The sequence below is a fragment of the Chaetomium fimeti genome (genome assembly GCF_033439085.1).
Source record: "Chaetomium fimeti strain CBS 168.71 chromosome Unknown B0H64scaffold_1, whole genome shotgun sequence".
NCBI lineage: Eukaryota > Fungi > Ascomycota > Sordariomycetes > Sordariales > Chaetomiaceae > Chaetomium > Chaetomium fimeti.
The window spans coordinates 1,079,960-1,101,823 of NW_026944329.1; the positions used below are offsets into that span (position 1 = coordinate 1,079,960).

Below are 21,864 nucleotides of genomic sequence, written 5' to 3' on the forward strand. Positions count from 1 at the left end.
ACTTTCCCGAGCCGAGGTACCTGGCCGACTCACGCTGATTGGTTGCTCACCAGAATCCGACCCACTGCGCCGATCTTCTTGGCAGACGCGATCTCGAACCCACAAAGAGAGACTCGACATCTTTGAAGTCTCAACCACATCTTTGACCACTGGCACCAGACAATAAGAACAACCCCGCGACCGATAAAAGCCCACACACACAAACCCCATAAAACCACAGAGATACGAAGCCCGCATCCAGCGCATTGAGATACAACCAGCAAAACACACACTCCTCCCCAACCGCCACCATGGCAACAACCGACACCCTCCCTGTCGGGAGCACTCCGCCCTCCTCCCTCGCCTCGCGCCTCCTCACGCACGGCGCGCCCAGCTACACCTTCACATTCACCCCCTTCCTCCAGCGCACCTACCAACACAGCCTCCCCGCCGACCGACCCATCTGCAAAGCCTTCCTCTCCGGCTCCTGCCCACTCAAATCGCACTGCCCCGACCGGCACACCACCCCCGCCGGGACCACCACAACCGGCCACGGCGGCGGACGAGAGGGTGGTGGAGGATTTGGATCATTAGTCTGCAAGCACTGGCTGCGGGGCCTCTGCAAGAAGGGCTCGAGCTGCGAGTTCCTGCACGAGTACAACCTGCGCAAGATGCCCGAGTGCAACTTCTTCGTGCGCAACGGGTACTGCAGCAACGGCGACGAGTGCCTGTACCTGCACATCGACCCCTCCTCGCGCCTGCCGCCCTGCCCCCACTACGAGCGCGGCTTCTGCCCGCTCGGCCCGCGCTGCGACAAGAAGCACGTGCGCCGCCGCCTGTGCCCGTACTACCTCGCCGGGTTCTGTCCCGATGGGCGGGCCTGTCGTGCGGGCGCGCATCCGCGCTGGCCGAAGGAGGGGGATCTGGAGAAGCCGAGGGTGAAGGAGGAGAGGCCGAAGGAGGAGATGGCGGCGGAGGAGAGGGAGAGGGAGCGGGAGAGGGAGATGCAGATGCAGAGGGATATGGAGAGGGGTGGGAGGGATAGGGATGGGGAGAGGGGTCATGATGGGCGGCATAAAGATCGGTTTGGTGGTGGGAGAGGTGGGAGGTGGAGGGGGAAGGGCGGCCGGTTCCGGGGGAGGGGCCATTAGAGAGGGGGTCGCTTTACGGAGTCATCCGCGAGATTGGGCACCGGTTAGAGACTGTAGTGGTTATTGCCATTCGGTTCCCTTGATACATGTGTCTGTCTCTCATCAATATAATTATGTATGGAGAGTCATGAGTTGCAGCTGTCTTTGGCTGAGCAAAGTGTACCGTACCCCTATGTACTCCAAACCTTAATACCCATACCCATGTTCCCATGTCCCCATGTTCCCATGTTCTTCCGGGCGTAATTAGCCCTCCTTCCAGACATTTGCGTCCCCCACCTGTTCCAAAGGCGGCACGGTAACATATGAATCGCTCCCTGGTTCATCGCTCCTCGCCGACTTAGGGCTACCGAATGCAGACGACCCGTTCCCCTGCCATGTGGCTAGCTCATTTACCCGTCTAATCCCCATCATCCACGAAACCAACCCTTTCGGCACCCACCGGCCGACGAACCCGTACACGCCGGCCCCGAGCCCAACCTGCACCATTCCACTCGTGAGCGACCCGTCAATGACGTCAAACACAGCATTGTGTAGCTCCTTTAGCGAGCTGCCCCGCATCCCCCGTATCCGCCCGGCGCCAATCGCCGACCCCGACTGCGAGACAAAGTTCTTCCCGTACGCATGCCGCGCCGAGTCCGGCCAGGGGAGCGCGTCGGCGTCCTCGGGCGCCGCCGTGAGCAGCCCGTGAGGATGGAGCAGGCGGGAGTTGGCCGCCGGTGTGAAGCCCGCAAAGTCGAACGTGCCCAGCTGCATATGCGTCACGGGGATTCCGAGCGGCCGCAGTTCGCCCGTCAGCACTTCGGTGAAGGCCGAGAGGGCGGAGCAGATGGTTGCCTCCGGAGCGTGGAATGGTGGGTTTATGGACGAGATGATGGACGGCGTGAAGACGAGGACTTTCGGGCTCGGTCGTTCCTTGTCCGACGACGGGGTGAGGCGCGCTGTGAGGAGCGGCAGGAAGGCTTGGATTGTGAGGATCGGTTGAAGGAGGTGGGTGTTGAAGAGGTCGGCGAAACTCGACGGCGGGATGGTCGCGATAGGCGAGGTCTGGTAGTTGAGCGACGGGATGAGGATGACGGCTTTGAGCAACAGATGGTGTCGCTTGCCGTTGGGGATCGCGGCGTGCGGAGACTGGAGATAGCGGGCGAAGGTGTCGATGGAGGTACCGGTACTTGGGGGCTGCGGGGGGTTAGTCCAAAATCGGCATGTGATCGGGAGGGAGGGGGAGGGGGAGGGGTAACATACATCGGTGATATCGATGCTCAAAGGTCGGATATCTGGCCGTGCTAGGTGCTGAACCATGATCTCATCCTCATGGCTGTTGGCGACGACGAACACAACAAATCCTTTCCGTTCCAGGTCCAGCGCCAGCGACCTCGTCAAGGGCAGGGCCGGCGAGCCGGCGATAACCACCACATCCATCCGGCCGCCACTGCGGGACCGCCTAGCGCGCCGTGTTTTTCGCCATCGCGCCGTACTCTTGTATGTCCGGTAGACAACGAAACCGGTAGTCACGGCGACAAACCCGACGAGGATCTTGTGCTTGTAGAACCAGTTCTGGACCTTTTCGAGGGCGGATGACGGCACGGTTATGATTGTTGGTGGAGGGGTCGGTCGTGGGCGGAACTGCTCGGGCACCCACTGCGAATTGGCGATAGTGTCTCGGAGTGTTTCGGCTATTTGGTCGACATGCCTGTCTACGTATTCGGCTGCGTCTCTGGAGTATTTTTGGATGTTGTTCGGTAGGGACGATAGCTAGACGGCGGTGGGTCAGTATCCGTAGATTGCATTCGCCGGCTGCTGAATGATGCGATGCGGGGGCGGGGAGTCATACTACGTCCAGAAAGGCCTGGTCGTCCGCAGACATGATGGCGGCGGGAGTAGTACAGCTCCCCGAGTTGTTAGTCGACCTGCGGCTTGAAATGCGCGTTCAAGGTAGCAAAGCCAATAAGCTGCTAGGTGTGGCGGGTTGCGAAGGTTGAAAATGCCGCCTTTATCGGCTTCGATGGTGGTTATCGTTATCGGGGCTTTCGGCACCCGACGTCAGATCCTGGCCACCGTTTCACAGAATTGATTGGGCCGTCAAGGTAGTTACTGCCTGATTTGGTTAGTTAGATAATTAGACCAGTTAAAAGATTAATTCAATTGTTATCAATATTCACGGCAGCTTGTTACCAGAACCCATCCACATCCTCCCCAAACTATCATCAAATTGAACTTGAATGTTAAATCAACGAGTGAGGAAAACCCCCAGAACACACCGCCCAAACTAAAGCTTCCTAGCCACAACCCTCAACCGCACATAACTCAGCATATACCCACCCCCTGGCTGACTACAAACAACCTCCAACACCGCAACCACCTCCCTGATACACTCCTCCCTCTCCCCCTCAGGCAACACCTCGAACCACTTCTTCCCCATCAACCTCACCCATCCCTCCACCCCCCCAACATCAGCCACCGTCGGCCTCCACTCCCTCTCCACCCTCTCCACCACCCACCCCCCAACAGCCCCCTCCATAAACCCCCTCACCCACCCCTCATCGGGGAAGAACCACGGATCCACCTCGGCGGCGCGCGCCAGGCCGACGCGGCGGCCCACGGCCGAGAGCAGCGCCGCGCGCACCTCGGCCACGTTGCCCAGGCCGCCCATCTCAAAGACAAAGACGCCGCCGCGCCGCAGCGCCGCGTTGACCCCGCGGAAGACGGCCTCGCGCGTGCCGGGGGCGGCGAGGATCCAGTGTAGCGCTGCGTTGGAGAAGGCCTTTGTGAAGGATGCGGGTTGGAGGGCGGTGGTGGATGGGAGGGTTGTTGCGTCGAGGACTGGTTGGGAAGGGAAGGGGGGTTGGTTAGTGTGTGGGTAGGTTGGGTGGTTGTGGTTTGGGGAGGTAGGTATCTGCCTTATCTATCTGGGGTTGGAAAGGAAGGGGCGAAGTGCTCACCTTCAAATATGCATTTATTTGCGAGCCCGTTGGATTCAGCGGCTGCTTTGGCGGCGGAGATCATGGCAGGGGAGCTGTCGATGCCGTGGACGCGCTTGCAGATTCGGGCCATTTCCACGTCGAGGACACCGTCTGGTGGGCAATGTAAGCTTAAGTACCAGGCTGTGGTGAGACCGGACGTAGAGTATCTGGGGAGGGAACGACGAGGTATGAGTATTCACCTCCACAGCCAACGTCGAGGATCACGTCGTCTTTCTGCGGATCCAGCCATTGCATGACCTTCGTGGCCAGCTTAGGCACGAACGATGCCGCATGTTGGTAGGCCTACTTGTCAGTTATTAAACGGTAAAATTTATAATGATTAGGATGGTTAAGGAAGTCGATTACGTCGGAAGACCAGTTATCTTTCTGTTCCGCCATGTTGGATTTCTTGGGAAGGTGCCCGAAACTGGAGGTAATGGGTGGTTTACCGGGAATGTAGTAAGGAGGTATGGGGTGCTTGGGGGCCTTTATATACGCAAGCCAACAAGGCCACCGAACGTTCCAACTCGTGTCTCCGTCGCAGCTGGGGGAGCATGGGTTGGGAGAGTGCTCACAACACAGACGCCGATGTCGGCGCTTCAGGGGCGGCCACCACTCTTGACGGAAGGCGCATTGACACCGTACTGGGCTAAGAAGGCAACGGTATGATGGCAATTATTGCAAAATAATGCACCGACGAAGCTATGATTAGCCCTAAAACATCGCTCCTAGTTCGCCGTCCATGCGTGGTTCTCCGATATCCCACTGCTTGCCGCAGCTCACCTAGTTCCCCATCTAGACTCCTCCCAATATTCTAATTAATCGAGCTCATCCAGGTCCATTAGCTCGTATTTGTCATTACCAAGAGCGTCCTCCACCCTCTTCATAACCGCGAGCACCTTCTCCTCTTCCAATCGCCGCCCTACCACTTGTACACCCACAGGCAACCCGTCCATGCGCTCGGCATCGTAGTGTTTGTAAGCACCCCGCGCCACACCATTTAAATTCTTCATGCTGAAGGATTCAGGTAGCTTATCGAGCTCCTCGTCCACGTGGGTGATGGGGAGGACACCGGCTGTGTAGTCGAGCTGTGGGTTGTGAGCATGAGTCCACAGATCCAAGTTCCTCCAAGGGGACTCACCAAATTGAACAAGAACGTATACCCGCAGCTGCTCACGGCGTCCCGCATTCCGTCATGCGGCACTGCAGGCGTGGCATTCGGAGGCGAAATAATCACGTCCAGTCCTTGCTCGTTCCACCACTCAAACCACCTCGCCCGGTACGCCTCTCTCTGGCTAACCAGCTTCCAGTTCTCGAAAGCCGACTGCGGCCGCCAATGCCTGACCAGCCCCGCCCAAATGTGATCCCGCTGCACGTACTTCACCCACAGGTAGTACACATACCTGAATGGCGACCACAGCGAAGCCAGCTTCTTCATCTGCAACGCCCCGGCGTCGAGCCACTCCCCAGGCCGCCGAAACGAGTCAAACATCTGACAACCATCGGCATTCAGTAGCAGCGCGGCGAGCCTCAGCCCCTCATACATATCTGGGGCGTCTTCCACCTCGACAATCTCACACCCCTGACTCCTCAGCGCCTCCTCCGCGATGCTCAGCGCCCTCGCACACGCAGGGCTCGGATCAACCACCCCATCCGTCCTCAACACCCCCACCCTCAACTTCCGCGCGGCAGTCACAAACTCCCTCTCGACCTCCCCGCGCCACGGCAACGGATGGACCGTGTAATCGTACCTCCACGGCATCATCTCCCCCAAGATCACCCGCGTAAAGTACGTCAGATCCCCCAACGTCCTCGCCATCGGGCTGTACACGCTGGGCACCCCCTCCTGGCCGGGCATGCTCGTGGCAATACCCGCCTTCGGCCACCGCCCCGTCGAGCAGCGAATCGAATAACAGCCCGCAAAGTGCGCCGGCACCCGCACACTCCCCGCCACATCACTCCCAATCCCAATCCGCCCCCCCATCGCCAGCAGCGCCGACTCCCCACCCGTACTTCCACCAGGCGAATAATCCGGATTATGCGGATTGCGACAGCGGCCCCACAAGTCATTCGCGCTCTCAAAACTCAACAGCGTAATCGGCAAGTTCGTCTTGACATACGGCACGGCGCCCGCATCCTTCAGCAAGCGCACCATGGGCCCATCCCTCGCCGCGCGGTGGCCCGCCAGCGCCGAGTAGCCCACCGTCGCGTCGTACCCGCCCACCACGACCGTGTCCTTCAAGCTCACCGGCACGCCCGCCAGCGGGCCCTCCAGGTCGATGCCCCCGTCACTCTCCACCCCGCCCGCCACCCAGCGCTCGGCGTCCGGCAGCAGGATCTCGGTCAGGCAGTTGGTGCGGGCGTGGGCCTTGAGCGCGAGGCGGCCGTAGGAGCGCAGGACGGACAAGGCGGTGGCGGTCCCGCCCGCGTGGACCGACGCCACCAGCGTCTCGATGGGCTGGGTGAGCGTGGCCTTGTCGGTGGGTGTGAGCGGGCCGTGGTAGGCGGACAGCGAGGCGGCGAGGCGGCCGCGCTCCGTCTGCTTGGTGCGGCAGTCGCGGCGGTGGTGCAGGTAGTCGAGGAGGAACATTTTTTTTTGGTGTGGTGGGTGTGTGTGTGTGTGTATGTGCTCTTTTTCTTTTTTTTTCCTTTTTGCTTTTGCTATGGGGGTGTGGGCATGAATGAGGAGGGGGTTGCTGAGTTGGAGAGGGGTGAGTGAGGAAGCAATGCGAGGTTGTCCGGTGAGACCTCGATTCCTCCTCCTCGGATGAGCTCTGAGTTAGAATTCGGGGTCGCACAATGCTGGCCGAGACTCGAGGAATGAATGAGGGTTGGGTTCAAAAGCGGTTGGAATGGCAGGAGATGCCGAGAACAAATGAAGCTAACTGGCTGGTGTAAGTGATAAGATAGCGGGAGGCAGCTGATGTGTGGGGAAGCGGAGACGGCGGCCAGGCTTCCCCGCATGCCGGACCACTCCGCTTTCTCCGTTCCGACAAAGCCCCACCCGAGCCGGGGCTTGAGCCGCTCAGAGCCGACTCTCAACGCGTCCCTGCGCCTCCCTGCCTCCGGGTTTTTTGGGGGCTCGGTACTCTTGAGTAACCGTGGTAACTTATGAGCCCATATATCGTTCATGTTTTGAGTCCTACATACCGAGGTAAACAGCGACATAATTCTCGACTTAGGTGTCAGTCGCAAATTAACAAACCGAGGTCGAGCAAACCAAAGAACCAATCGCTCCCTGATAGCACAGCACCGCCAAATGCAAACCCGCCGGCCACTCTGGAGCAACATAATGAGAGGCTTCACCGAGAACTCGCCCGGTTCAAGACATAGCATACCAGTCCCAGTTGCCCGCCAGTCCCATATCGTAACGCCATCCCTTCCTTGCATATTATACACGCATTTGACCTCCCGTCCTTCAAGAGCCCCGGACCAACTTGTTATGCCTTAGGCTCTTCGTTGTTGCCACTAGGTTGTGGCCCTCCGCTAACGAGCGTGGGCGCAATCCGTCTCCGCTTCGAATGGTTACCCGAGGGCTCATCTGCCTCGTCTTCGGTCTCCCGCTTGGTGCCCGTCGGCGCGGTGAACGAGGCGCGCGGGGTCTCGGGCGGCGTTGTGATAGGGAGCCCGACAACCTTGCTCGAGTTTGTGGCTGCTATGCTGGGCACTTGTCCCGATATCAAGGGCGGGTTGGTAAGCACGCCCGTCTGCGGCGCTGATACGGATGAGTTCGAGCTCGACCGCGCTGGGGACCCCGCCCGTGGGTTGACAAAGGAGGCCGTTGTTGTTGGCGGCGACGGTGCCGTCAGCGAGCCGACCGAGTCCCAGTGTCTGTGATGCGAGCCGTTCGGGAACGGCGAAGGCGGTGCAAACACCGAGGTCGGGGTAGGTGCTGGCGTGTTTTGGTTGGACGCATTGGCTACGGAGGGCTTCGGAGGTCCAAGGTCTCCGGTATAGACGGTGCCAAGTTCGCCGGGGGTGAACGACAGGGTCGAGCAGAACCCGTCTGAGGATGATATGAGCAGGGTCAAACCGTCGCTCGACCTACGAACGCGTTAGCATCGGCTTGCCATTAACAAGTGACGGAAGACTTACCAAGTCAGATCCGTAAACGTGGCGCAATGTAGATTGCTCACCACACAAATAGGCGTGTGTTGTTGTGTGTCATACAACAAGACCGAATCCTGGGTCGCCACGGCGTACACCATCCGATACGGCAACGCGAACACGGACTTTGGCCCCTGACCTTGCACGCCGGTTTCCAGGTTCAGAGTCTTTGCAGTAGAAGTCGAAGCCTCTGCCACTACCGGCGGCGGCGGCGGGTCCATCACCGATGGGGCCGGCGAAGCCTTGGCTAGGGGCTCTGGGAGCGACGGGATAGGCTCCTCGGCAGACGAGCTATCGATGGTTATGTTTTTGGTGACGGGAGGGGACTGCCTCAAGGTGTAAACAACCGGGGAGCAGCGGACCGCGACCGAAGGCTTCTTGTGGCCCGGTAAGTGCGCGATTGGAGGTTTGTTGATACCACCACGAGTGTATATGTAAACCGTGTTGATGACCTCGTACGTGGGCTTCGCGCCCTCCATTTGGTGCTGGGTCTGGTACTGTCCGGCAGGTGTGAGAAGAAGGCTCCCATCGGGCGTGAATGTCAGTCTCCGGAAAAACGAAGTAAGGGTCTCATTGGCGTAGAGGCTGGCGTTTTTCATGCCCAGGCCCATGCTATTAAGGTGCGGCTTCGGGGAGGCTTCGATAGGCATCACAGCCGGTAGAGGCATCGACGGAGCAGGCGAAACGGAACGCCTCGATGATGAGAAGGAGGTCCTCCGGCTATGGGTGATCACGCTGGGCGGATTCATCGGTAGCGCAACCGACGTCGGAGTCCCCGGGGCCGAGGGGACAGGCGAGCCGATCGTGACCCCCGGCACCGCATCTATCGCCGCGAGAACCGACCGGTAACCTATTTCGGGCGGTGCTGGGCTGCTGGAGGATATCCGTCGGGGAGGGAGGTCGGTCTTGGCATGGCTCGCGAGCTTCGGGGGCTTGTCGTCATGATTGTGGAGGGTGTACTGGCCATCTTTCGTCCTCAAAGAATAGATGTGGACGGAACGGTCCGATGATTGTGTCGCGATGTACTCGTTCAATGGGTCCCACGCGACGCCCTGGACATAATGGCTGTGTTCGGCAATCTGGCGGACCAGAGTCCCTAGGATAATCAATCAGCAAACCCTCCCCGTCATGTTGCCAGGGAAGCTGCCCACCTGTCCCAGCGTTGTAGATTCGCGCCACGTTGTCCATGCTTCCAATGATGAAGAACGACGCATCTGGTGACCATGCAAGGTCATATATTTCCGTCCCTAGTGATCGACACATATGCTTTGTCCGCCATGTCTCCTTGTCGTCGAGGCCCTCGGAGCCAAACGTCGGGTGGTGGGTTTCGGACCGGACCCATAAGATCACGTTCCCGTCGTCGCCAGCGGATGCGAGGACCTCGCCTAGAGGGTGTCAGTAAAGTTTTGGGATGCAGCTCCTCGCATTGAATTTACCCTACCCTTCGGGGCCCAGCGAACGACGTTCACTGCTTGGGTGTGTTTCGCGAGGGTCGCGATGTAGTCGACCTTCTGCTCGGCACCATCCTCTTCTACCTTCCACAGCTATCACTCTGTTAGCGCTGCATCCAAGGCAGGTCAATGACAGCGCGGCAGGCAATCGACCTACCCGAACATTGTTGTCTCCGGCACCCGTCGCGAGACGGCCTTTACCATTGGGTTCGAAGTGGGCAGAGTAGATCGGGTACGGGTTGTTGTTATCGTGATGCCAGTTTATAATTAACGGAGTTGCCTTCATTCTGAGGACTGGCCGGCTGCGGAGCCGTTGTCATGGAAGTAATGTTGCTTTCGACGACTTCCAACTCGGGTCGCAGCTGTGGTCTGAGGCTGGATGATGATCGGTGGAGAGTGGTCGAATCGAGAAAGAGAAAGGCCGGGTCGCTGAGACAAGCTGTCAAGTGTTGGGGTCTTTCTAGCGAGGTCAATTGGCCAGGAAAACGGCGGGCTTGTTGGGATCGCAACTCGCCCCGGTCAATACGCGTTTCTGCTTGGTGTTGGTGCTTGAGGCTTGTGCGGCTCGAGTGCACAATCAGAAACGTCGGGGTGCTTGGAGCCGGGGATGAAGAATAATAAGCGGGTCCTGGATTGGGATCTCGATGTCCTCAGGCAATCAGATCGATCCTGTCGTTTGTCGCGGGAGTCTGCAATATTACTTGCAGTTGAGTTTACAGGTTTCTAATGTGAATGAAGCTCCGGTCATCCTTGTCTGTCCCAGCCTCGACCCCCTCGTGTGCTTGCGTGGGAGGTCGAGTAGGCCAATCAATGCGCGCCGTAGTGCACTCGCTCGACCCACTCGTGAAGTTTGCCAGCCGTCACCACGAATTGTTGTTGGATGACAAGTCCCGCCTGCACGCGCTGCAAGTCATCGACAGCGTGAACGATGTGACTGGACTGCTGTATATCGAGTTCCCGGCACAGCAAGTTCCAAACCTCGTCCTATCATTTGACCCTCCAACGTTATGCTTCATCCCTGTTCGTAGGGAGCGGCATGTCATCATCTCGAGCAAGTCCGAATAGCAGACTCGTCATTTCCTTACGCCGCTGTTTTTTTTTGACTTTCCGCATATTTTTCCTATTCATTCTCTTCTCGTCGAACCAAGGAGCCAAGCCCCCAAGCTCATACCACACATACATAGTAAGGCTGATGAAAATCTCGCCACCTGCAAAGACGATCACAAAAGCACAACATGTAGGGGTAATACAACCCTAACCCCCCTCTGCCGATTCTCCAACAGAGGAAATAAGGCGTCGACGGGGTTGCCAAGGCAGAAGCGATGCGTCTCGCCGAAAGACGCCATCAGAGGAATACGCCCGTTTCGTATACACAGCAACCTAGTGTTTTTCGCGCCAGGGCTCGCGAAGATCCCAGGCCTTCGAGACTCGAATCCGAGCTTCTTTTTTAGTCAGCGAGAAGGTACGAAGTATCTGTTGCAAATTCTTCCCAGCCACGAGTGCCCGACACTTTTGATGCCACTCGCCGAGATTGGAAGGTGCTGACCGCCCGCATGCTGTCCGGCAAATCGGAACTGGACTGTTTTTTGACTCTCCCGGACCCGGCGATCCCACCACTTCCATTCAGCTCGCTTCACCGCATGAGTCAACCTCAGCGAACATTGCCATGCGGCGAGACAGAACCGTCCCCCCGCCAATTCCATCTTGTGCGGGGCGCGTAAGCACAAGATAAAGTTAAACGCCGGAAAGGATCTGAGACGATGGCTGGCTGAGTTCACTCTCTCTGCCTGTTCCTCTTCTCGGTCTCGACTCGATCCTATTGTTAGCCAACCACCTGGTTTGCAACACCAATTGAATCGTGGTCCGGCACCATTACCTTGCCTCCTTCCACTGCTCCTCGAGCTGTAAATAGTAGACCTTGTCACGATCTTTTGAACTTCGAACTCGTCGAATCCTACTTGGCAATCCGGTCATCTTCTGCTGCTGCCAAGCCCCGCCCTCTCTCGGAGATAAACCCCACGATTACAGCATCTTTGAACATCGCGGAACGCCAAGTCGCCCTCGTCTGCCACGGGCTTGCAATGCCGCTTGGTGACTCCAACTCGATGCTGAAAGTATTCGGAACGGGAATCGCTCTCATTGGAATCTGCTCCCTCCCTGCACTTGGCAGCACCGTAACCCGGCTCGGAAGAAGAGATGCGAAGCAAGATGTGTACGAGGATGGCGACGGCAAGGCTACTCCCGAGTCGGTGAAGGCCTACTCGGGGAAGCTCCCGAAATCATTCGCGGTGGTTTCGGCCGGTGCTGGTCTTGGCATCTCCATTGCCCTCCTCATCCTATCATCACATGCCGACGACCGATTGTTGATAGACAGCTTGAGCATCGGAGCCTGGGTAAGTCAAGCTGATGTTGTATTATTGTGTGTGTTGTGTTCGCCGATATTCTGACGCTTCTCCCCAGGCTCTTCTCTTGTTTCAGGCCGTCGCCGTAGCTTCGAGCAGGAGTTCGGTACATGCCTACCGTCTCGGTCTCTATACCTTCTTCTCTGCCGCGGCCCTGGCCGGCATTCTCCTCGCCCAGGGCACCAAGATCGCGGAACCGCTGTTGCATTCGGCGCCTGTAACTTTCGGGCTCCGCGTGGTTGAGCTAGCCTCCAGCATATCTCTCTCTTTCTCGGCCCTCTGCATTCCGAGGCGGCCGGACGTCTTCTACCAGGGCGAGCTGGTAGATCGCTTGTACACTGCGTCCGCCTTCCGCCGCTTCACATGGGGCTGGCCAAACAATATTCTCAAGCTTGCCGCGAAGAAGAACGATCTGGACCTGACTGACCTTACGCGGCCGAACCAGTACACCCGTGCCACCTCTTTGTCGAGCGACTGGAAGTCGAAAAAGACCGACGGCCAACGGCTCTGGATTTCTCTCGCGCTAGCTCACAAAAAGACCCTGATCATACAATGGTCCCTGACTCTTGTCGCCTCGATCCTTAACTTTGGCCCGCAGTGGGTCATTCTGCAGCTCCTGAGGTACCTTGAGAACCGCCAACCGGGCGACGGACAAGAAATTGACGCCTGGATGTGGGTAGTCTGGCTCGGCGTTGCCATGATCTCGCTAGCATGGGTTGAGACCTACACCTGGTGGATGTCGTACGCCGAGGTTCAGGTTCCCGTCCGCGCTCAGCTGTCAGCCCTCATCTTTGAGAAGTCGATGCGTAAAAAAGACGTCAAAGGCGCCGAAAAGTCCAAGAAGAAGGTTTCCGAGGAGGCCGACGCCGCATCGGACCTCCCGGAGGTAGAGGACGAGGGTGATGACTCGGAGGATCTCAAGAACAGCAAACAAAGCACGGTTAACTTGATCGGCGTCGACAGCAAGCGAGTGTCCGACTTCTGTTCTTTCCAGAACCTTTTCCCGGGCAGTCTCTTCGAACTCCTGGTCTCGCTCCTCTTCTTGCTCAACCTCCTGGGCTGGAAGGCGCTCCTGGCTGGCTTTTCCGCCATGGTCGCCATCATGCCGGTCAACATCTACTTCTCCAAGCGCTACTCCGCATCACAGGATCGCCTGATGAAAGTCAGAGACGACAAGATGGAGGTTGTCACCGAGGCACTACAGGGCATTCGCCAGATCAAGTTCTCTGCCCTGGAACCCGAGTGGGAGGCCAAGATCAGCACTGTTCGTGAACGGGAACTTAGTGCCGTCTGGAGCGTCTTCCTGAACGACACGATGCTGATAGGTTGCTGGGTGACGAGTCCGATCCTCCTATCTGCCATTTCTCTAGCTGTCTACGCGGCCGTACATGGGGCCCTAGCCCCGTCCGTAGCCTTCGTCAGCTTGGGTGTCTTCAAATCGCTCGAGATGACCCTGTCTGTCGTCCCGGAGTTGATGACGGATCTGCTGGACGCTTGGGTCTCCATCAACCGTATCGAACAATACCTTAACTCTCCAGAGGTGGAAAAGATCTCGAAGGACTCGGACGAGGTGTCGTTCGACAATGCCTCCATTGCCTGGCCGTGCGATGAGGACGTTGACGAAGCCGACAAGTTCGTCCTCCGCAACATCAATGTCACTTTCCCCAAGGGCGAGTTGTCGGTCATCTCCGGAAAGACGGGCACGGGGAAGAGTTTGATGCTGGCAGCGATTCTGGGGGAAGTCGACCTCTTAGGCGGCACCCTGTACGTGCCGAGAGCGCCAGAGCTCTCTGAGAGGCACGACGACAAGGCGAACAGGGGCAATTGGATCATTCCGAAGGCGGTTGCTTACGTGGCGCAGATCCCTTGGATCGAGAACGCAAGCATCAAGGACAACATTCTGTTTGGGCTGCCCTACGACGACGAGCGGTACAACAAGACGGTCGAGGTCTGCGCGCTGAAGAAGGACCTGGAGATGCTTGGCGACGGTGAAAACACCGAGATCGGCGCCAACGGTATCAATCTCAGCGGTGGTCAGAAATGGCGCGTTACGCTTGCCAGGGCTATCTACTCCCGCGCTGGCATTCTTGTCCTCGACGATATCTTCAGTGCCGTCGATGCCCATGTCGGCCGCCACATCTTTGAGAAGTGCCTCAACGGAGAGTTGGCCGTAGGCAGGACGAGGATTCTGGTCACCCATCACGTCTCGCTCTGCGAGCCCAAGACAAAATTCCTGATGGAGCTTGGCGACGGCCGCGTTCTGCATTCCGGTCTCCTCTCAGAGCTGCGAGAAGAAGGCACGTTGCAGAAGATCAAGAGCAATGGCCAAACGGCCGAAGAAGAGGCCGAGGTGGAGGAATTGGCCACGGCAGTGAACTCTGACTACTCGTCAGTTGAGGAAACCGAGCAAGACGGTGCGGATAGGAATACTCTGAAAAAGGTGCCGTCTAAGGTGCCCGACGCACGCAAGTTTGTCGAGGATGAGACGCGCGAGCAGGGCGCTGTCAAGAAACATATTTACTCGACTTATCTGAAGGATAGTGGCGGGCTTTTCTTCTGGGCCTTTGCGGTTTGCATCTTTATGAGTGTACAGGCCCTTAACCTTGGTGAGTTTAACTGGGCTCAAGTTTAACATCGTCTCAGTACTGACCATATTTTAGGGCGTTCATGGTGGCTCAAGATCTGGACAAGTACCTATGAGGAACAGGGCACCCCTCAACATCATATTCCCAATGTCTCCACCGAATACGGATATTCATACACCCAAAGTCTCCGCCAGTCGATCCACGTCATGTCCGCGCCTTCAACCAAAGTCCAGGGCAGTTTAGCCTTCTACTTGGGCATTTACGTCGCCTTGGCCGTTGTCTCGTCCATGATCGGTACTCTAAAGTTCCCGTACATATACCTTGGTTCGCTCCGCGCCAGCCGCAAGCTCTTCGCCAAGTTGAACTTCACCATCCTCCGTACCCCTATCCGATGGCTGGACACTGTACCAGTCGGCCGCATCCTAAACCGCTACACGGCTGATTTCAATACCCTCGACTCCCAGTTGGCCAACTCTGTGAGCTTCGGAGCTAATTCCTTCCTGGGCCTCATGGCGGTCGTCGTTTCCGGTTTCTTCGTGTCATCATATATCGTCCTACTGGCCAGCTTTCTGCTTCTCGTCTGCCTCTACTACGCTATCCGCTATCTCAACGGGGCCCGGCCTGTCAAGCGACTAGAGAGCACGACGAAGTCACCTGTTTTCGAGCAGTTCGGCTCTGCCCTTACGGGCGTCACCACCATCCGTGGATTTGACAAGTCCCAGGTCTACGTGGAGCGCATGTATCGGAAGATTGACGACTACTCAACTGCGACATGGCATCTGTGGCTTTTCAACCGGTGGATGGGCTGGCGGATGTCGCTTGTTGGCTCGTTCTTCGCCAGCTTTGTTGCGGTTCTCATCTTGCTCACCCCCGACATGAACTCCGCCCTGGCGGGCTTTGCGCTGGCCTTCGCGCTCGACTTTTCAGGCTCGGTCATGTGGACTATCCGACTCTATGCAAACCTTGAGCTGAACATGAACGCTGCAGAGCGAATCATCGAGGTAAGGCATGTTTGTTTGGGTTGAAAGGCACTCGAGACTGACAGCGACGTAACAGTACACCGAACTACCGACTGAGGCACTTGACGGCAAAAGCGCTCCGGCTGCGTGGCCTACCGAAGGCCGCATTGAAGTCGACGATCTAGTGGTAGCGTACGCTCCCGACCTGCCGCCGGTTCTCAAGGGCCTCACTTTCAGCATCAACCGCAACGAGCGCATCGGCGTCGTCGGCCGCACCGGGGCGGGCAAGTCGTCCCTGACTCTGGCCCTGTTCCGTTTCCTCGAAGCACGGTCCGGAAGCGTCTACATCGACGGGCTCGACATCTCCAAGATCAAACTCCACGATCTCCGATCGCGCCTGGCCATCATCCCGCAGGACCCGGTCCTCTTCTCCGGCACCGTCCGCTCCAACCTCGACCCCTTCGACCACCACAGCGACACCGAGCTGCGCGACAGCCTGGAGCGGGTGCACCTCATCGGCAGCAGCACCCACACCCCGGACGCCGGCACATCCGGCTCCACCACCCCCGTCGAGCCCACCTCCACCTCCACCCCCACCACCACCACGCCCAAGAACAGCAACATATTCGCGGACCTCTCCTCGGCCATCTCGGAGGGCGGCCTCAACCTGTCGCAGGGCCAGCGGCAGCTGCTGTGCCTGGCGCGGGCCATCGTCGCGCGGCCGCGCGTCATGGTGCTGGACGAGGCGACGTCGGCCGTCGACATGCACACGGACGCGCTCATCCAGCGCAGCATCCGCGAGGAGTTCACCGACGCCACGCTGCTCGTCATCGCCCACCGCCTCAGCACCATCGCCGACTTCGACCGCGTGCTCGTGCTCAGCGACGGCCGGGTGGCTGAGTTTGGCACGCCGCGCGAGCTGTGGGAGATGGGCGAGGGGGGCATGTTCCGCGGGATGTGTGAGGAGAGTGGGGAGCGGGAGAAGTTGAGGGGGATTGTGTTTGGGGAGAAGTGAGGGGGGTGGTTTTGGGGGTTGGTTGGGATTGGTGACGGGTTTTGTTTGTCGTGGATTTCAAGGATTAATTGTCGGCCGTTGATGTGGGCTTGTTTCCATGGTTGTTGATTTGGCCGCTGAGGGTACTGAGCGTTGGTTTGGGCTAAGCAACCCAGCCCCGATTTGAGCTATTGTTGCAAGGGCATACGATGGGCAGATGGTTTTATATATATGTCACTGTGATACTGCAGTTTGGATTCAAAATGGTCGGGAAAATAGGAAAATTAAAGGTTCCCCATAAATTGCATTTGAAATGTCCAAACCCCTGAAAATGGTGTTTGTTTGTATTGCAGCGCCCCTGGGCCGAGGGATAGGGGGTGAACAATGATTGCCGAGCATACTAGGACCATGATAGCAATGACAAGAATAACATGAGAAATTGCAACAATAAACAAGAAGCTTACTATTCATTCTGGGTTGGGTAATAAGATTCCTCCGGAAGGTAGGCACAGATTGTCGAGCGACAAGGTAGGAAATAGCTTATTGTTTACAACCACAACAAATCACTTTGTAAAGCTTTTATCACTACGTTTGATGGGTATCATTCCATTTCACATTTGGTCCTTCATTACGCCTACTCCTCAATATTTTAGGGGTAGACATATAAAGAAAGCCATGGGCTCCGAAGCGCATCAACCTTGCCAGAATGGACATCCCATACTTCAAAACACAACAAAGGACATCAGCTCACGACGAATCAGCTCATAGGGTATCAGTACAGAAGGCATCATCTCACAGGCTCGCAGGGAAGAACAAAATGAGCTTATCACAGCTAAATAGAGCAAAAACTGCCACAGATTATAACCCTAACAACCCCATATCCCCCGGGGTATTTTAGTTTTCCGTTCCCCAACCCACCACCACCATCCTACCACACCATGATGACCGACGCCTCGCTAAATGAAACTCAAGACCGAGTGAGCGAAAACGGCCAGAAGGCAGCAAAAAAAGCCAGGAAAGAAAAACAACAAAAGCAAAAGAGCGCAGTAGAACCGACCGCCTTACCAAGCCCACCCATCCATAACTGCAAAGCGAGATCTCCGCCACCCAAAAGATCTCTCCCATCCATCACCCATCTCAACCAACGAACGCCCTGAACTACTACCCCAAATCCCGCCTACCCACAGGCTCATCCATATGCCCAACCACAACACAACAACAACAACAACCAGCCTACTTCATACCCAGCCACCAACCAACGTGGGCCAACCCCCCCTCAAAAAGCACAACAAAACACCTATGTAGCTAGCCCCCCTTCCGGTTGACCATAACAGTCACAAAGACCGCCAGCGCCACCAGCCACACCCCCGAAAACACTATCCCAATAACCATGGTATTCCGGCGCTGGCGACGCGTCAGCGACCCCGTCTCGCCACGGGTGTACCACGACAGGGCCGAGTTGAACGTGCCGCGGTAGACGAGCAGGGCGAAGAAGGGCACGACACAGAGGAGGCACATGGCGTAGTAGTAGGCCTGGCGGCGCTTGCGGGCCTCCCAGGAGAGGTAGGCGGCGGCGTCCGCATCGTCGTTGATGCCGGATGAGAAAAAGGCGAGGGGGGCGCCCCTATCTGTTGTGCTGGTGCCGGTGCCGGTGCCGGCTTCCATGGCGGAGATGTGGTGTAGGTCGGCTATCATGGTCTTGCGGACGTTGCTCATGGTTAGGTTGGCGGCGCGGACGGTGTTTCGCTGGTCGCGTGCGATGAGGCAGGGCGGGGTTTCGAAGACGGATTGGTTTCCCGGCCCTGGGAAGGAGGCATCGCCGTCGGCGACGGGTTCGAAGGGGGGCCGGAAGAAGCGCGAGAGGGCGGAATTGCCGGGGACGAGGGGAGTTCCGCTTTTGTAAGATGTTACGTTGGAGATGCCGCGGTCGTGGCCGAAAACAACGCGATCTGTTGCTGGTCAGCAGGAAGGATGGACAGGTAGATGGATGAAATAGACATGGTTGAGTTACGTACCCTGCGAGTAATCGGAGTAGCCACGACGGTTCGTCGAGATACCTAGAATGCTGGCAGACGTGGGACGGCTGGCGTGGGTGGGAATGGGCTTTGTGATATGAGGTGTGGGTGGAGTGGTTCTTAGGGTTGTCGCTCTTGACCCGTCCATGCTGGAGTTTTTCTGCGTCCTCGACCCGCTCGTGATGGTGCAATCGTCGTCGTTCTGACCCCCCACTGCCTTGCGCCTAGCGGCCTCTTGTAAACTGATCAATGGAAAGGCGAACAGAGTTGGCGAGTCGAAGTTCTGGGGAGACTGGCGGGATTGAGCCGCGCTTCGGCTCTTCAGATGGGCTGCAGTGGGTTCCCTTGGGATAGGAGATGCCGGTAATTCCTTGCTTGTATTCCGCAAATGTTGCTGCTCACTCCCGCCTCCATCGACAACAATCCCCGCATTGTTTTCTTGCCTCAGAATCGGTGTCATACCATTTTGATCGGGGCTGCTGGCAATGGGCGTGCTATCCACCACCTCGGGTTGCTCTGAATAAGTTGATGAGAGTGACTCCAGCGACTCGAATTTGGATCTAGACCATTGCTGACTTAAATATTGATCCCGGCGCTGTGCGAGCTTCCTGGCATTGCGAGACCGAATTGAGGCACTAAGTTTCTCAACCAGAGCACTCCTAGCCGAGTTCGCGCTACTTCCAGTAGTTGTATCGGTGAACATTCGGTGAGGATTCTGAAGATAACCGTTGACGCGGTGAATGCGTGGTTTCGGAAGAAAGACCGGGCGTTTGGTTTCGTTCAGTGACCGAGGGTAGAAAGTATTGTGGGTGCTCTCGGGAGCAGGGGGCTGCAGAATCTGCTCCGTGGATGACGAAAAGGCATAGAACTGAGGCACATGGATGCTGCTAGTATCGGAATAGTCTGCGATACTGCTCCCTGTGACCTTCGCCAACTGGCTGCCACTGAACCCCGTGGAGGAGGCCAGAGCCCGGTTGCTGTCAAATTGGCCAACACTTGTAGCAACAGTCTCCCAGTCGGCCCTATCGCTCATGAGAGTGTTGATATCCTTCCTGCGACGGCTGCCACCTAGCCCCTCGACAAATTCACTTAGACCAATGGCCGGCTGCACTGGTGAGTTTGGGGGGGCAGGCGGAGAGCGAACAGAGATCTTGACCTCCCGGGGGGTATCCCCACCTTCCCAGTCATAGTCAACAGTGGTGGTTTGGTAGGACTGCAGCCTGTTGAGAAAGGGGTTGGTGTTTTGAGTGGCACGTGGAGTGTCGGGTTCCGGTGATAAGGAGTCCTGGAAAATACCGCTGGCCGATTCCGTGCTCTCGGTGCTCACAAAACGAAGTGCGGCACTGACTTCTCTCTCCCTCGAAGGTTGCAGGAAGACAGTGAAGGAACCACGGTCATATTTGAACGGGTCATCGTCGGAGTCGGTGGACACTCCGTTGGACATTCCACCGTGGCTAACATCGCCCTCCTGGTAACCCCGGTCTTTTATATTCTCGTAGTCCGATGGAGGAGGCAACCGGCCGTAAATGACAAAGTCGGATTTGGCAGGACTGGCGCTGGGCTGGGCAAGATCCGGACAGTTTCCGGCCGCAGAATCGGAGGAATCGCCTTTGAAGCTGCCTGCCCGAGTAAGGTTGGCAGGGGCTGACATAGGCTCTTGAAGGTTGGCGGCCGAGTGAAATGACAGCACGGGCCGGCTGAAGTTCTGCACAGAACTGACAGAGTCCTTTGCCGAATGTGAGCCCTTTGCCGAATGTGATGTGTTTCCTCGGACTCGCGGTGGGCTAGGCAAAGACAGCTGACGAGATTCATCGACCCGGTGATGTATTTGCCAGGTAATGTTGCCCGGGCCGATGCTAGTGTTTGCTCGCCGAATGTCGGGAGATTGGGGACGTGGGCTCGCAAGATCCGCCTCTGAGTAGTACATGTGGGTGTTGTTTGGAGGGCCACCATCAGCAGCCCTGGGTCCTCGAGTCGCTGAAGGGGAGGTATAGTACTGATCGTAGATGTCCCCCATAGAGTTGCCGGATTCGGAATTATCTAGATTGGCTCGGTTCTCTTCTCCAGGACCATTGTTCTGGTCATCTCCGACGGAATTACCAGCGCTGGATGATTCGAAGCCAGAAACAATCGGAGAGGGCTCGGTCGGGGTTTCGGCCCACCCGGTGCTTGCAGATGCAGAGGCTCTGAAGGGCGTCAGACATCTCTGACGCTGTGAGAGGCTGGGTCTGGCGGGTTCCATATGTTGGGCACTCGATAGGCTTTTGGTTGAGATGGTTGGGCCGGAGACATTGACAATAAACGAGTCGGTGGATGTGGAAGACGGTAGAGAGTTGTCGGAGATGTGGCTCCCAGTCGGCCGTGATACCACCCTTGAAGTGATTGCTTGGTGCGCCTCCCCTAAGTTGGAAAATAGAGTTCCTTTTGGCGTGATGGAGCGCGGGGTATTGTACCTAAAGGGAGGTGCCATGCTCGTTGACTGCTCGGTCGGATTCCAATATTCGGAGTGGTCATCTCCCTGCCCATCGCTCTTGCCCGACATGGTTACTGTGCTCTCTGCAGCCGCGAGTCAGCGTTGATTTTGTATGCATCTGGTGTGTTAGTAGGCGATTTTCGTACCTCTCAGAAACTCCCACAAATTGACTGGATCTTGCAGATGGATTCCAAAAGAGCAGCGAGGACAGTCTGAATTCAGCTACTCAACGGCCTTTTCTCAATTGGCGGAAGTCTTGGAATAGAGAGTGGGTGCAATGACAGCGCAGTTAATAGACGTGAAGACGGGGGTTGAAGGCGAGGAAATATCGTGAGTTGCTTTGTCGTCGTGAGGATCGAGAGAATCGTGAGTTGAAGTGGAAAAGGAAGCCATTGACGACTTGGACAAAGTGCAGTCAAGACGCAATGTTAACGAGGTGAGGCGACACTGGAAAAGTACTGGCCGAGCGGTGGTAAAGGAAGGAGTGAGGAGTGGCGGGGTATATGGGGCGCTGAGAAGGGGGGAAGAAGGTGAGGGTGACTGCACCTGTGAGCAGGAAGACTGGGGAGGGTTTTTGCTAATGGTGTGGTGTTGTGGTTTTCTCCTGTCTCTGTGCATAATCTGCAATGGGAGTCTTGCTGCTCCAGGAACTTACAGGTACTGGTGACCTGCCTTGGTCCTTGATGCCCACCCAATACTCTGATCCGAAGATTAAAAGCCAGGCCCTGTCAGGACTGGATATTGATTTAGAGCGAGAGCCGCGAGTAAACTTGGCCTACAGAGCTAAA

The 21,864-nt window shown here is 57.1% G+C and overlaps 8 protein-coding genes across 8 annotated transcripts; 3 read left to right on the forward strand and 5 right to left on the reverse strand.

Annotated features, from left to right (window-relative positions):
• Positions 1-127: 127 nt before the first annotated feature.
• On the forward strand, positions 128-1,251 carry B0H64DRAFT_7337 (uncharacterized protein). Its single transcript, XM_062808681.1, has one exon. It carries the CDS (start codon positions 291-293, stop codon positions 1,128-1,130), a length of 840 nt encoding a protein of 279 aa, XP_062663622.1. The 5' UTR covers positions 128-290; the 3' UTR covers positions 1,131-1,251.
• B0H64DRAFT_379987 (uncharacterized protein) lies at positions 1,013-3,132 on the reverse strand. The gene is made up of 3 exons (XM_062802708.1): positions 2,962-3,132; positions 2,373-2,882; positions 1,013-2,306 (listed from the first exon to the last, which is right to left on the reverse strand). Exons 1-3 carry the CDS (start codon positions 2,992-2,994, stop codon positions 1,374-1,376), a joined length of 1,476 nt encoding a protein of 491 aa, XP_062663623.1. The 5' UTR covers positions 2,995-3,132; the 3' UTR covers positions 1,013-1,373.
• Positions 3,133-3,303: 171 nt separating this feature from the next.
• Positions 3,304-4,489, reverse strand: B0H64DRAFT_470232 (S-adenosyl-L-methionine-dependent methyltransferase; the record flags this gene model as incomplete). The annotated part of the gene is made up of 4 exons (XM_062807823.1): positions 3,304-3,950; positions 4,070-4,201; positions 4,291-4,393; positions 4,457-4,489. 4 exons carry the CDS (start codon positions 4,487-4,489, stop codon positions 3,397-3,399), a joined length of 822 nt encoding a protein of 273 aa, XP_062663624.1. The 3' UTR covers positions 3,304-3,396.
• Positions 4,490-4,739: 250 nt separating this feature from the next.
• Positions 4,740-7,075, reverse strand: B0H64DRAFT_7371 (amidase signature domain-containing protein). Its single transcript, XM_062808687.1, has 2 exons — positions 5,232-7,075; positions 4,740-5,178 (listed from the first exon to the last, which is right to left on the reverse strand). Exons 1-2 carry the CDS (start codon positions 6,678-6,680, stop codon positions 4,909-4,911), a joined length of 1,719 nt encoding a protein of 572 aa, XP_062663625.1. The 5' UTR covers positions 6,681-7,075; the 3' UTR covers positions 4,740-4,908.
• Positions 7,076-7,402: 327 nt separating this feature from the next.
• B0H64DRAFT_379991 (WD40-repeat-containing domain protein) lies at positions 7,403-10,405 on the reverse strand. Its single transcript, XM_062802709.1, has 5 exons — positions 9,806-10,405; positions 9,639-9,741; positions 9,349-9,582; positions 8,186-9,293; positions 7,403-8,134 (listed from the first exon to the last, which is right to left on the reverse strand). Exons 1-5 carry the CDS (start codon positions 9,932-9,934, stop codon positions 7,531-7,533), a joined length of 2,178 nt encoding a protein of 725 aa, XP_062663626.1. The 5' UTR covers positions 9,935-10,405; the 3' UTR covers positions 7,403-7,530.
• A 173-nt stretch (positions 10,406-10,578) lies between these two features.
• On the forward strand, positions 10,579-11,003 carry B0H64DRAFT_7385 (uncharacterized protein). Its single transcript, XM_062808691.1, has one exon. It carries the CDS (start codon positions 10,685-10,687, stop codon positions 10,904-10,906), a length of 222 nt encoding a protein of 73 aa, XP_062663627.1. The 5' UTR covers positions 10,579-10,684; the 3' UTR covers positions 10,907-11,003.
• Positions 11,004-11,729: 726 nt separating this feature from the next.
• B0H64DRAFT_315907 (P-loop containing nucleoside triphosphate hydrolase protein) lies at positions 11,730-16,609 on the forward strand (the record flags this gene model as incomplete). The annotated part of the gene is made up of 4 exons (XM_062800265.1): positions 11,730-12,041; positions 12,109-14,656; positions 14,711-15,636; positions 15,692-16,609. The coding sequence occupies 4 exons, from the start codon at positions 11,730-11,732 to the stop codon at positions 16,607-16,609; spliced, it is 4,704 nt and encodes a 1,567-aa protein (XP_062663628.1).
• Positions 16,610-17,819: 1,210 nt separating this feature from the next.
• B0H64DRAFT_7404 (uncharacterized protein) lies at positions 17,820-21,603 on the reverse strand. The gene is made up of 3 exons (XM_062808694.1): positions 21,223-21,603; positions 18,604-21,159; positions 17,820-18,537 (listed from the first exon to the last, which is right to left on the reverse strand). The coding sequence occupies exons 2-3, from the start codon at positions 21,143-21,145 to the stop codon at positions 17,894-17,896; spliced, it is 3,186 nt and encodes a 1,061-aa protein (XP_062663629.1). The 5' UTR covers positions 21,146-21,159; positions 21,223-21,603; the 3' UTR covers positions 17,820-17,893.
• Positions 21,604-21,864: the final 261 nt, after the last annotated feature.

Bases quoted from the DNA above. Each gene is read 5' to 3' on its own strand.
- B0H64DRAFT_7337 (XM_062808681.1), top strand. From the start codon at position 291: ATGGCAACAACCGACACCCTCCCTGTCGGGAGCACTCCGCCCTCCTCC.
- B0H64DRAFT_379987 (XM_062802708.1), bottom strand. From the start codon at position 2,994: ATGTCTGCGGACGACCAGGCCTTTCTGGACGTA. The intron at 2,883-2,961 runs GTATGACTCCCC...ACCGCCGTCTAG, and splicing joins ACCAGGCCTTTCTGGACGTA to CTATCGTCCCTACCGAACAA. The intron at 2,307-2,372 runs GTATGTTACCCC...AACCCCCCGCAG, and splicing joins TGAGCATCGATATCACCGAT to CCCCCAAGTACCGGTACCTC.
- B0H64DRAFT_7371 (XM_062808687.1), bottom strand. From the start codon at position 6,680: ATGTTCCTCCTCGACTACCTGCACCACCGCCGCGACTGCCGCACCAAG. The intron at 5,179-5,231 runs GTGAGTCCCCTT...CACAACCCACAG, and splicing joins ATACGTTCTTGTTCAATTTG to CTCGACTACACAGCCGGTGT.
- B0H64DRAFT_379991 (XM_062802709.1), bottom strand. From the start codon at position 9,934: ATGAAGGCAACTCCGTTAATTATAAACTGGCATCACGATAACAACAAC. The intron at 9,583-9,638 runs GTAGGGTAAATT...GACACCCTCTAG, and splicing joins CGTTCGCTGGGCCCCGAAGG to GCGAGGTCCTCGCATCCGCT. The intron at 9,294-9,348 runs GTGGGCAGCTTC...TGATTATCCTAG, and splicing joins AATCTACAACGCTGGGACAG to GGACTCTGGTCCGCCAGATT.
- B0H64DRAFT_7385 (XM_062808691.1), top strand. From the start codon at position 10,685: ATGTCATCATCTCGAGCAAGTCCGAATAGCAGACTCGTCATTTCCTTA.
- B0H64DRAFT_7404 (XM_062808694.1), bottom strand. From the start codon at position 21,145: ATGTCGGGCAAGAGCGATGGGCAGGGAGATGACCACTCCGAATATTGG. The intron at 18,538-18,603 runs GTACGTAACTCA...GACCAGCAACAG, and splicing joins CTACTCCGATTACTCGCAGG to ATCGCGTTGTTTTCGGCCAC.